Source organism: Myxocyprinus asiaticus, chromosome 7 (genome assembly GCF_019703515.2).
Source record: "Myxocyprinus asiaticus isolate MX2 ecotype Aquarium Trade chromosome 7, UBuf_Myxa_2, whole genome shotgun sequence".
Taxonomy (NCBI): Eukaryota; Metazoa; Chordata; class Actinopteri; order Cypriniformes; family Catostomidae; genus Myxocyprinus; species Myxocyprinus asiaticus.
The window spans coordinates 9,994,372-10,008,215 of NC_059350.1; the positions used below are offsets into that span (position 1 = coordinate 9,994,372).

The window sequence follows — 13,844 nt, forward strand, 5'->3', positions numbered from 1 at the left end:
CTGAAAACGATGACGTATTTGTTGTCATGTGATCCATTCAACCCAAAACAATAAAGATGGCAGCCCAAGTTGTTGTGCCTGTTATTCACTTTAATAGCATTGTTAAAGATAAATGTTACTTTGTATAACCTTCACAATACATTCCTTCAAAAGGCGACAGGAAGTTGTGGACAGGTGCGTTTCACACCGTACATGGAATGGCGATTTTTCGCATGCGCAGTAAGAGGATTTAAGAGTTTTCATATGTTTTAGTGTGGACAAGAAACTTTTGGAAAACACTTGATAACGGCCGTGTGGACGGAGAGCGTAAAAAGCCATTTTCAAATGTATTCGGATTAATGTGGATGTAGCCTAAGTATACTGTTGAATATGCTCTTAATAGTTAAAAGCAAAAGAATCCATATCACATTACCCTGTTCAAACATTTCAGGTGTGCGGTTCAGTGTCCAAACAGCTCAGCGGAAAGTCCAGACACACGGACTTAGAGAAGGTTTATTAAAAACAAAAGCTTGTATTATTAAAGCTGCATTAGATAATCATTAGTTGGAGCCAAAACATTTGCTTTCCACTGAGACTCTATAATCAAAAACCTGTGAATCATATTATTAAACAACTTATTTGAATATGATAAGCTCATATCAGGAGAATAATCTTATTTGTCAAGTAGTAAGTAGTGCTTATTTGTTTAGGGAAATATCTGTGCAACACAAGTTCCCAAGAAGCATCTCTTCCACCACACACATCATAAATAATCAACTCGTTCCATGTGCGAAGTGTTACATGCCAACACCAACAATGCTGTGCTACAGCACATCTCCCTTACCACATTATAGTATGTCTTGCAGAAGTTAGCAGTCTCAAAGCCCTTGGGCAGACTTTTCAGTGATGCAGACTTGGGAGACACAGGTTTGTCTGTTTGAGAGAGAAACAGAACAAAAGGAGGGTCAACATCTGGAATCATTTTGTTTCTGTGAGATCGAATATTAAAGTACACCTCTCCCGCAGTGAACAGTCAGGGAAGGAATATTAGATTTAGATACCTAGAGGGGGAGATCTGAGATTACGGGAATACATTACAACATATTCCTCTCTTCAGGTTAGGATCATAAGCAAGATGTTCATTTTTACCAGTTTTTCTTACATTGACTGAAATGTGGTATTTCCCTTTGTTTTCTCTTAGACCTCAACAACTTTACAAACCAAAAATATGTGGGGCAAATCACTATTACTATTGCTACTTAAAGCTAGGGTGTACTTAGTTTTTTTTTATACTTCGAATGGTTGCGGCAAAAGTGTTTTAATGGCAAAAGTAAGTTCTTCATCACATGCAGTACATACTCTGAAAGTTTGCGAATTCGGACACAGCCAAAGTACTAGTTTGACCACAAGCCCATACGGATGTGTTTGCCGCATGTGCACTACAACTGCTTTGTGAAACTCTTTTAGCACAATCAATTTCAGGCACATGGCAATGCGCAAACTGCAGTCTTTACAGACTAGGGTGTACTCCTTTTTACCCGGTCGAGTGCACAGTCTTTCAAAGTAAACTATTCTGACCCGAGCCTGTACGGATGCGTTTGACACGTGCGCACTACGACTGCTTTGTGATACACTTTTACCACATTCAATGGCAGACGCATGTGCCGACAATGCGCAAACACGCGGACTGTCCGCACTATTCACGAGACGTACCAGCACGTGGAAAACCTGTATGTCAAAATCCCAACTCTAACCCTTAAGCCCAAAGTCTCTGTACAGTATGATGCAAATTTCATCATCAGCAGTGTGCTCCAGCCAGAGTTTTCATACACACACACATACTACACAATATGAGCATTCGCCTGGATTTATTTGCGCTAATTGATAATGGATGTGCTAAGGTGGTCGACTAATCGGCTAGTCATCTAACAGCTGACTAGTCCATTAGTGGGGTTGGCTACTAACATATTTTTAGTGGTGGTGGTTTTAATGGGAGATGCAATTCTCAAATTAATTGAGAAAACGTCTTGGAGAGCATTTTTTAGCAGGATGATAATTTGCTGTGCTTGACAGAGAATAACAGTACAGTAAAATCCTCTGCAAGAATTTTTGTCTCTTTAATGCTTTAAGTTTAGTCCATTTATGCACTGCTGTTGTTACACCCATTAATGTGCAGCATCAACAATACATTATAAGGCGATCACAGTCGGACATTAAATCCTCTGCTGTGAGTAATGTATTTGTGAAGTGCTTTGGAGAGGTTATAGTCATTTGCTAATTCTGTCTGACACTACTTAAATAAATAGTTGCAGTTAGAAATGTTAAACTGCTCAATGTTGTGAATTAGATTTGTACATGTATCATTATCTTGTACAGCGAATGCGCCCTGAAGCACTCTGGTTACATTAAAGCACGTCATTCTGTTTTCAGGATGTGCATAAGTGGTTTTGTCCCGTTCTTTATCGGAGCCTTTCTTAATTCTTACTTTTTAACTTTGATAGTTTTGGCTTGTTAAATATGAAAATTGGTAGTTTTGCACATCCCTACTAATTAGTGGGTCCACAAGGTGGCAACACTCACAGCTGAGCTTTTGCTTTCATGAAGAAGTGCAAGAAGAAGATCGTCGGTAAACAACAGTAGACGAAGGTGGAATCAACAAAATTGGATGTGCAGGTCAAGAGGTCAGGAAATACCTGCATTTATAAAACTCAAGTCTGAAGGACTATAACCACACCCTTATGAGTCTAAACTCCTGAAGTGAAATAGTCCAGTATCTCATTGCAGTTGTAGCGCATATGCGACAATTGTTTGTGTATGCGTGCAGTCGTATGGCATTTACTTTGAAAGGCTGAGCATTCGACTGTATGCATACACTAAGCCAGGGGTAGGCAACCTATGGCACATGGAAGGGTGATCACAGGCACGCCAGCAACGGCGAGAGATGAGTAGACTATTTTATTCATATGAATTCCGCACCTGCATTCAAATCTACATCTTGATGTAATCCTTCCTCATGATCACGCAGCAACGTGTTTTCATGAGCTGAATGGGAGGCTAAACAAAAAATGTAAATGTCACGAGACAGACTTGTGCAAACCATTCGCGCATCGCACGCTGGCAACGCTTCACTTTTGGTTAATAGCACAAGTAAACGCGCTCGCTTTGCTTCGGTCAGGCTGCGCGGATGACAGCCTACATTCCGTGTTTCATTTGTTTCTTTTTGCTTTCAGAACAACACGTGATGTAATTAGGAAAACACCACTATTAATCCTTGAGATTTCCAACCCAGCATACAGGTACACCCTCCTTAAACCATGGTCACACTCGAAATTACATTAAACAATTAAAAGAGAAAACATAAACCCACATTGCGGTGTTCAAAAATCTGAGTCTATTAAAATATAAATGAAACCTGGAAATAAAGTTTCAGGATTTTGCAGATGCGATTCACCGAAAACGGCTAAATAGTTGATCATCTTGTGATGCGCGAATGGCTTAGACGTGCAGCGCGAGTCTCGTCACACTTTAATAGTGTTTGGCCTCCCATTCAGCTGATGAAAACACGCTGCGTGATCATAAGGAAGGATTACATCAAGAAATGTTGTTTGGAATGCAGGTGCAAAAAACGTCATATAAAGAAAATAGCCTGCTACACTCTTGCTGTTGCTTGCGTGCTAGTGATTACCCCTCTGCGTGATTTTGAAAAACGTATCACATAATATAAGAAATATTTAAGATTCCACATAATGTGATCAGTAATCAAATAAGCAAATTTGTGACATTAACTGTGTTAACTCATTTCGTACAAAAGGACAGGTTTTCTTTCATTAAAGCACTTTCACAAGAAGCTCTGTGAAAATTCACAAGCAGGATCACGATATCATAATCATCAGGTTTTGCTAAATTTTTTACTCAAACTGTTGTACTGATAATATCATTTGTAATTAAAAATAAACGATTAAATTAGAAAAATGCAAAATAGAAACATACAAGTGGACTCAAATTTCGGATACAATCACATACCTGTGCATGGCTTCGGCACAGCCATTGACCAGGAAAAAAAAAAAGGTCGCCAACCTCTGCTCTAAGCATTCCCGTCAAAAGTATACTTTGTGTTTAAGTTTGTGCTATGAACATAAATGATACCCGAAATCATGCAGCTTGTTAAGAAGAGGTGTGCTATTACTTTTAATACCAATAACTTTAGTGATTCAACTTATGATTTTTGCCTGGTGAATAATAAGCTTTAAAAATATCTCATAGACTTGTATTGAAGGAGGGAACTGAGCCATATCTAGTGACTAGAATTTCTTTGAGACTTGAGAGTGGACACTTTTGATTTGGGCCAATGAGCAACCACCTAGCAACCACCAAGACGACCCTAGCAACTGCATTAAACCATTCCTTAGCAATCACATAGCAACATGTGGCAACCATCCACAACACCCTAGCATCGTGGTGGCAAGTTTTGCACAGGAAAGCACCACTCACATTTTCTTCAGAAAATGTAAGAGTTAAGTTTTTATCATGTAATATGAACCCTACCAAAATGGTGCTATCAAGAACACCATGCCTCTCCCCTTGCCATAGCTGAAGCCATTTGTGAGATATAATGCATCTCCTAATATGACATTACTGTCTACTACTGTCATGCATTTAATACTAGTAAATCATATAAGCGAGTCTGGTTCACTAATTGAGCTCAAAGTATGGAATGAAATGGAGTGTGGAGCTATATTCTGAGGAAAGGGGAAATAGGGTCTTCTGGCTGCTGCACTTCCTGTCTTTGTTTGTAGATGGCGTTTCCTTCCTGGTCAGCCCTGGATGTTCATGCTGTGATGTCATGCTAAAATACAGTAGTGGCCAAAAATATTGGCACCATTGATAAATATGCGCAAAGAAGGCTGTGAAAAAAAAAAAAAAAAAAAAAAAAAAAAAAATCGGCATTGTTCAGCCTTTTGATCTTTCATTCAAAAAATTCACAAAAATCTAACCTTTAACTGAAGTAAAACAATTGAAACAGGGGAAATATCTCATTAAATACATATTGTTCTCCAAAACGCATTGGCCATAATTATTGGCACCCTTTTATTCAATACTTTTTGCAGCCTCTCTTTGCCAAGATAACAGTTCTGAGTCTTCTCTTATAATGCAAAATGAGGTTGGAGAACACCTGGCAAGGGATCGGAGACCATTCGTCCATACAGAATCTCTACAGATCCTTCAAATTCAGAGGTCCATGTTGGTGGACTCTCCTCTTCAGTTCACCCCACAAATTTTCTTTTTCTGGCTAACTGAAGATGCTTGAGTTTGTTGTTGGATGAGAGCAGAGGCGTTTTTTTCTTGAAACCCTCCCAAACAACTTGTAGGTGATGTCTGATGTAGGTGATGTCTGATTTTTTTTTCTAGACGTTCTGACCCCAAGACCCAACTAATTTCTGCAATTCTCCAGCTGTGATCCTTGGAGATTCTTTGGCCACTTGAACCATCCTCCTCACCATGCGTGGAGACAATATAAACACACGTCCTTTTCCAGGCCGATTCTTAACATCTCCAGTTGATTAGAACTTCTTAATTATTGCCCTGATGGTGGAAATGGGTATTTTCAATGCTTTGGCTATTTTCTTATAGCCACTTCCCATTTTGTGAAGCTCAACAACTTTTGCCACACATCAGAACTATATTCTTTAGTTTAACACTCTGTGATTGATGATTAAGGGAATTTGGCCTGTGTGTTACCTCATATTTATACCCCTGTGAAACAGGAAGTCATGGCTGAACAATTTCATGTTCCTAGTCACCCAGGTGCATTAAAAAATTTAAAATATGAAGGGGAATATACTTCAGATATATTTTACTCATAAGAATTTCTAGGGGTGCCAATAATTGTGGCCAAACGTGTTTTGGAGAAAAATATTTAATAATGAGATATTTCCCCCCTTTCAATTGTTTTACATCAATTAAAGGTTAGATTTTTGTGATTTTTTTTTTAATGAATGATCAAAAGGATAAACAATGCAGATTTTCTTTCACAGCCTTCTTTTCTGATATTTACCAAGGGTGCCAATATATTTGGCCACTACTGTATTTCCATTCAAGCTGGGCTGAATACACAAAAAGGCTGTTTCCACATACGTGTGTGTATCTGTTTGGCATCATGGGCTGTATATGCTATGTATATGCTTCGACAGAGGTGATGCGCGGCATGTATTACCGGCACTTCCTCAGCTAACGACCTTCCTTGAAATATTTGATTAAGCATTGTGTCATGTATATTTGGACAGACAGATGAAGAGTGTAGCTTGACTATGCAAAAAACAGCTGTAGCTTGACTGTAACTGTGCATATAAACATACTGAATTTATTAGGTTTGTGTTGACTATTTGTTGATCATATGACTTCAGCTGCACTTCTTCTATACATGGCGACAACAGGAGACAAATTCCCCATCCACAAACTGTGTTCCAGTGTAACTGAATGAAATTAGTTAACCGAATAGCATAGTAATTACCGATTTTTCAGATACAATATTTTATTAGTACAGTAATTGCATGTTAAACTGTAAAGGCTAGATATTTTTGGAATTGTGCAAAAGGTCAAATAAAGTGAACTGTGATGGTTTTGCATTCATAGAGCAACAACACTGTGTTTGATATGGTCGGAATTCATTTGGAGCGTTGACACATTCAAGACTAAATTATTGTGAACCGCTCTAAAACTAATGAAATATTGTCCAGAGGATGACAGAAACTAAACTACTGTATATACTCTTACAGCTTAATTTTTTGAGACTTGTGTATCTGTGGAAAAAAAATGGACATTTCCCAATCTGTGGGCATTTTCAAACTGGGATGGGCCTTTTTCAACCGCAAGATTTAGCAAGATTTGCTTACTACATGACATTCCCCACTTTCATTGGATAGTTGATAAACACCCATCCTGGTTTGGAAATGCCCACTAGAACGTATAGAGCTCTATATGGAAGAATTTGAACCTCTCAATTTTCTAGACAGCCCTGACATTTACAGCACAGATGAAGTAAAGAGACAACTGTGTGAAATGCATCAACATCAATTACCAGGTTTTTAAAATAAACATCAACATCCAAACTAAAATGTTTTAACTGTACTAACACTAACTGGTATCTGGTATAGACGCATATTAAAATGATTAGGGTGAGTCTATAAGACCTATAAGACTGTAGGTTTCTAAACATGTTTAAGCCATTCGTTTTTTCATATCAAATACTAGCCTATAGTTTCTTTTTTAGTAAGACTACATTAGCCCAGCCACAGTATTGTGGAGCCATTCATGGTCTGACCTGTGGTTATAGCCTTTATCATTATAAATGCCACCGTTAAAAAAATGGAAGAACAATGGAACATTTTCATGAAGGCAAGTACAATTTAATAAAGTTAAAAGGGTGAAAATCTGGACTTCAATGGACAAATTATTGACAAAGTTTTCATCTTGTTCTATCCTACTCCTGTTCTTACTGGCCATGTTTGCCTTCAGATCTTCTAAAGGTGACTGAAGTCATTAGGCCTGTGTCCTGCTGAACTTTGTATTATTTTTGTTCAAATAAAATGTCAAAACAAATGCATACAGTTTCCAGTCACCAGTTGTTTTTATCACTTTTTGTGGGATGGGGGATTTTGGCTAGTGAAAATGCTGAGTGGCTAGTGACTTTGGAATACAACTAGCCACAGTAGCCAGTGAGCCAAAAAGTAAATGTCAAGCCCTGGGGAGATATGAATATAAACACGTATACAGCACGCAACCGTGAAAGCCGTCCAGGTAACACACGTTGATGGGATAACTGTCCGCACCACCCCCACTAATTACTACATTGAAATTCCCTACTTTCATTGGATAGTTGAAAAATGCCCATCCAGGTTTTGAAACGCCCACTGATTACTACACTGAGATTCCCTGCTTTTACTGGATAGTTGATAAATGCCCATCCTGGTTTGGAAACACCCACTAATTACTACACTGAGATTCCCTACTTTCAATGGATAATTGAGAAATGGCCATCCAAGTTTGGAAACACCCACTGATTACTACATTGAGATTCCCTACTTTTATTGGATAGTTGATAAACACCTATCCTGGTTTGGAAAAAACCCACTAATTACTACATTGAGATTCCCTACTTTCATTGGATAGTTGAGAAATGCCCATCCCGGTTTTAAAATGCCCACAGATTGGGAAACGCCATTATTGTTCCACAGAGACCTATACAAGTACGACGTTTTAATCTCTAAGGTCTTCAGAAGAAATATGTGTACACTTTTTTTACTGCATTGTGTTTGGCACCTATACCCATTTTAGGTGGGATGGGATGTTCACAATTATTTCTATAATTTCTCTCTGCTGTGACTGTAATGTTCATATAATCTCTATGTTTTTAGATTTTGTGAACAGCAGCCATTCAGTTCTCTTCTGGCACAGTTTACTTAAGCTTGTAAGTCCTCTTTTAATCACCCTTTTAATGGACACATGAGTCCGGGTAGATTTCACATGCTTAACTCATAACGCCTCGAACTGTCCATATAAAATGAGGCTTTTAAAATGACCCAAATATTTCTAAGAGAGCTACAATGATTAAAGCCTAAAATACAGATGTCTGTAGCAGTCTGGTGATATTACTAGTCTATATATACACTGCAGGTTGTTTATGAACATATATGTTGGCACTTGTTCACAAAAGTCAGCAGGTAAATGGAGTTAACAAAAGCTCTTAACAATTCTCTCAGATTCTCCTCTGTTTTTATCGGCAGTCTGTGGTGTATTTGAAACTGTAGTTCATTTTGCTTGCCTGGTTTTGCAGAATAGTCTATATTATTCTGTTCTCTTTTCCATGGCAGCCAATAAGAGACTGTCTGGGTTAATAACCACATAACCTGTAGCAAAACCTTTTCAAAGTTTCAAAGTGACATACACTAACCATAGCCTTTGATCTCTTTGACATAGTTGCTAGGAAACCAGCCACTTTTGCCATTGAGAGTCCCCTCCCACCAGCCACCGTCCTCCTGCCGTGTCACCTGGATGATGTCACCCTTACTAAAGGACAACTCGTCCTCATTGGTCTGCTGGAAGTTAAACTTTGCTTTCACCAGCACCTGAAGGCCACTGCTTTCAGACATGTCCTAGGGAGAGACAGACAGAAAAATACAAACAAAGAGAATGGGGGTTGGGAATTTCAAATATCTGAGGTCTCAATTTTAAGGTGCACTAAATATATTTTTCATAAGTAAATCATTTTTAGTCCCAAAGAATTAAATAAGAGTTCTGAAAAAATATGTTTTGATATCACATTTATATTCACTTACATCAGTGGCCTATAAAAACCTACAAATTTAATCTACACAAGGGAGGTCCAACCTCATGATGGCCTCCATGTTGAGATTACATGACCAGCTGAAAACTACTCACTTTATATTGGTAACCCCCATTTATCAGACACTTTTGGTTGTGGAATTAATTAAACATAGGTAACAAAACACACCTGTGAATAAGGTATTTCTACAATGATATCGGTAACCGAAAACGTTTGCTTTTGCATAACGCTTACATCTACAATGATAGGTGTCAGTATAAAGACCATATTCACTGTTGTAATGGTCAGTGAACACTTAGTGCCGGTCAGACCGAATGCTTTCTTGTGCTGAAAAAAGGTTACACGCAGCGTAATGGATAGAACAGAAAGCAAGTGCCAAAAGACGTGTTTTTTAAAAGTTAAAGTTTATTTTAACTTGACACAGCGTCCTAAAAATAAGGTGCTACTGCATGAGGTGATGAAAAAACGAGACGTGGCGCAATGTTCAAAGACATATGTTGTCTAGTGCATCTAAACATGGCAAAACAATTTAAAAACAGTGCAGACAAACACAAAAACATGTTCGGTGTGAACAGCCCTCAATAATGTCTCTCTCTTATCACACAATCACAACATTTAAGTTGAATTTCACAGGTCTGGCTGGTTCTTTTTCATCTGGAGTAGTTGTGATGCTCACCAGACTGCGGTACTGGTTGTACTTGTGTCTGGAGGATCTACTGTGAGTGGATGGACAGTTGATGGAGTCAAAGGACTTGATCCGGAGAGAAGACGAGTTATGAAGACACATAGAATCACTCCCACCACCGCAATCTACAACCAGAGAATAATGATCCATAAAGTATATGTACAAATTAATTACTCAACACAAAATATCTATAATAAAAGAATACCATTAACACACACAAACACCTCTAATGCACATACACAGTGGCAAGAAAAAGTATGTGAACCTTTTAGAATTACCTGCATTTATGTATAAATTTGTCTTAAAATCGGGTTTAAACTTCATCTAAGTTACAATAATGAACAAACACAATTAGTTTTAACTAACAACACACAAATTATTGTATTGTTCTTGTACATATTGAATACATCATTCAAACATTAACAGAGTAGGCTGGAAAAAGTAGGTGAACCCCTAAACCCAATTAATGAAACCAGATTGGAGGTGTGGGTTAAAGCTACTTTGACTTATAAAAAGCACTCAAACATTTTGAGTTTGCTATTATTTGAGTTTGCAGATGAAGTGGTCCATGCCTTGCAAAAACAAGATTTTAGAAGACCTACGATCAAGAATTGTTGCTTTGCATAAACCTGGAAAGGGTTACAAAGTTATCTCGAAGAGCTTAGATATTCATCTGTCCACAGTTATACAAACTGTCTATAAATGGAGATAATTTAGTACTGTGGCCGTCCAGCCAAAATGACTCAAAGGACACAGCGCAGAATGAAGAATATGGCTAAGCTGAAGCAGTTCTGTAAGGAAGAATGGTCCAAAATTCCTTCTGAATGTTGTGCAGGTCTAATCCGAAGCTACCGGAAACGCTTGGTTGAGGTTATTGCTGCCAAAGAATTCCAAAGGGTTCACATACTTTTTCTTGCCACTGTATACAACCAGCCAATGCTGCTAATAAACAAACGTAACTATTGTCAGACAACACATAAAACACACAGAGTGATTACTGCTTTTGTTTTAGACACATCTTACCTGAAGTTGCTTTGTTGAGTGCAACCAAGCAATTCAAGACCTTCGTGAAGTTCTGGCCCTGAAGCAGCTCATTGGCTTCAAATACCTGCAGACAGAAAAATATTACAATTACTCAAGCCAATATAAAAATTAAAAAAAGAGACAGAGCTGCTCAGAACAACATTTAAATCTTTGATATTGCATTCATCATGGTGCCCTAAATGAAATGATGGTGTGGAGCATGATGCCAACATAAAAAACAACTTTTAAGTGTTTGAAATAACTAATCGCCCTTTTAAGCAGAGATGCAAGACATTTAATCAATAGTCTGATTCAGCATTGAACACATTGAAACCATCATTATCTCCTAATGTTTATGACATGCAGATTCTGACATATAGTCATATTAAAATGAATTATGCCAACCTAAATCATCATGGGTTAAAGGAATAGTTCACCCAAAAATGAAAATTTGCTGATAATTGACTCACCCTCAGGACATCTGAGTTTCTTTCTTCATCAAAACAGAATTTAAGATTTTTAGGATTTCATTTCAGGCTTCCTCCTTTAAACAATGCAAGTGAATGTACTCCATTTTTTGACAAATAAAGTTTTTCTGAACCCAAATGATTGATTATTTTTAGAAACAAAACAATATTTCTATACTTTTTAACTACAAATGTTCACTTCCATACATCTCTGTGACGTACGTTCATGAGAGGGATGACATAAGCTCGTTGGTAAGGTCACGCGCGGAGGAGGAGGCAAGAAGTGCGTCATTGTTTATAAGAGAAACATCTTAATAACATGTTTATTTGTCGACTGGAGTCATGTGTATTATTTTGATGCACCCTAAATATACATTTTGGACCGTCAAAAAGTGGAGTACATTCACTTGCATTGTTTAAAGTAGGAGGCCCGAAATGAAATCCTAAAAATCTTAAATTCTGTTTTGATGAAGAAAGAACTTCAGATACATCTTGGATGGCCTGAGGGTGAGTAAATTATCAGCAAATTTTCATTTTTGGGTGAACTATTCCTTTAAGTGCCATAAATTTACAGATGCATTTTCAGCCAAGCTTTGTGTTTATTTTTATCCTTAATGGCATGAGGCTTACACCATCATAAGAAAGACGAAACTGATCAGTTTCAAGTATAGCAGTAGAGATTAAAGTAAAGGCAAGGTAAAGGAAAGGTGTATATTGGTGTCCCCCAGAAATCAATAATAAAAAAACAAAAATCAAAATCAACACTACTATAGTTTATTATACATTTACACATAAATTAATTAAGTTTAGAAGCTTCAGGCCTAAATCTACATTTGGACACACAGCTTTAGGAGAGGGTGGATTGTAACTCCTGCCATTTAATACTACATATGCAAACACAGAGGCCATATGCAAAGCGGCAGAACAGTAACAATAATTCATAAAGAAACATGACTATCTTCTATAACATTGCATTATCATTACCAAATCAAACATTTATGAGATGGCACATTATATACAGAAACTCTTCCCTTCCTGATTTTACTGTTCGAGACTGAATTGGCAGGCAACATAATAGAAATATTCATGATGACCATTCTAATGAATACAACTGAGGTGGTATTTCCTTATGTATACACAAAACATGTACAGCAAACAAACAAACATATTTGTGTTTTGTGTCTTTTTGTTTAAATTAAATATTACTTTGACTGTTCAGCTGGTTCCCACCTCCTCCTTGCCCATTTTAACCGTGTTACATTGGTGCCGAAACCCGGGAAGGAGGAGGGATGTGCTGTCGCAGAGTCCTCACCACTGCCGTCCGCCCAAAGGAGCAGCCGCGGCCATCCGCCAGGGGACGGAGGAGTTGCTGCCGGCTGCCTGGAGCGATGGAGCTGCTGCCAGGGGCAGAGGGGCTTGCTACCGGCCGCCAGAACGCGAAGGGGCATTCCATCCGCCAGGGGTCGGAGGACTTGCTCCGGTCCGCCCAGGGAGGAGTGGCTGTCATCCACCAGAGGGTGGAGTGGTGGTCGAGGACCAGGCGACGGTGTGTCTGGGAACCGGTGAGCAATTTTTTTTCTCTCTCTCCTCTCTCTCTCTCTCTCTCACTGTTGTTCCACCTCGCTCTTTCCCTCTCCCCTTTTCCCTCCCATCGTCTCCCTCCCAGGTCTCGAAAGGTGGGGAAAGCCTGCCAGTAGGCGCAGCCGGAGGAAAGTGGAGGGGGGATTTACGTCATGCTGGGGGTTCCCTGGCCTGAGGCAAAGGAGGGAGGAGTGTGATGAGGAGGAGGGCGGGGGCGGGCCGTGAGTCCTCGCGGCCAGCCCCCAATTGGGCTAATCAGCCGAGGAGAGGGATAAGGCCGAGCCAGATGCGGCAGTTAGAGAGAGAGTCGCACACAGCTGCCGTGTGTATGTCTTGTGTCTTTTTGTTTAAATTAAATATTACTTTGACTGTTAAAAAAAATTTAAACAATAATGTTTAATGGAAACTTAAAAAGACACAAACACAAATACACACACGGCAGCTGCGTGTGGCTCTCTCTCTCAAACTGCCGCATCCGGTTCGGCTTTATCCCTGTCCTCAGCTGATTAGCCCGATTGGGAGCCGGCCTTGCGCACTCACGGCCCGGCCCCGCCCTCCTCCTAATCACAATATTATATTATAAATATTTGCATCTTGAGATCCTCTAAGAATGTTTTTACTTGACAGAGACTGACTGAATGTGATTCTGCCAAGCTAAAAGAATGCAAGTGTGTGTTACTGGCTCTCAGGCTACCCGCTGGTCTCTGGACCATCTGGACACACACACCCAGCTCTCTGATCCCTTCCCAAGCAAAACTAGGATGGA

General features: G+C 39.1%; 1 protein-coding gene across 4 annotated transcripts in view; it reads right to left on the bottom strand.

The window, feature by feature from the left end:
- arhgef7b (Rho guanine nucleotide exchange factor (GEF) 7b) overlaps positions 1 to 13,844 on the bottom strand; it is a 57,757-nt gene that overhangs the window by 22,957 nt on the left and 20,956 nt on the right. For all 4 annotated transcript variants that reach the window (XM_051703430.1, XM_051703426.1, XM_051703427.1 and 1 more), the window contains 4 exons: positions 11,031 to 11,115; positions 9,999 to 10,132; positions 8,930 to 9,131; positions 824 to 912 (listed from right to left, as the gene is read on the bottom strand). In XM_051703430.1, coding sequence (XP_051559390.1) covers positions 824 to 912; positions 8,930 to 9,131; positions 9,999 to 10,132; positions 11,031 to 11,115 — 510 coding nt within the window. The remainder of the gene's footprint in view (positions 1 to 823; positions 913 to 8,929; positions 9,132 to 9,998; positions 10,133 to 11,030; positions 11,116 to 13,844) is intronic.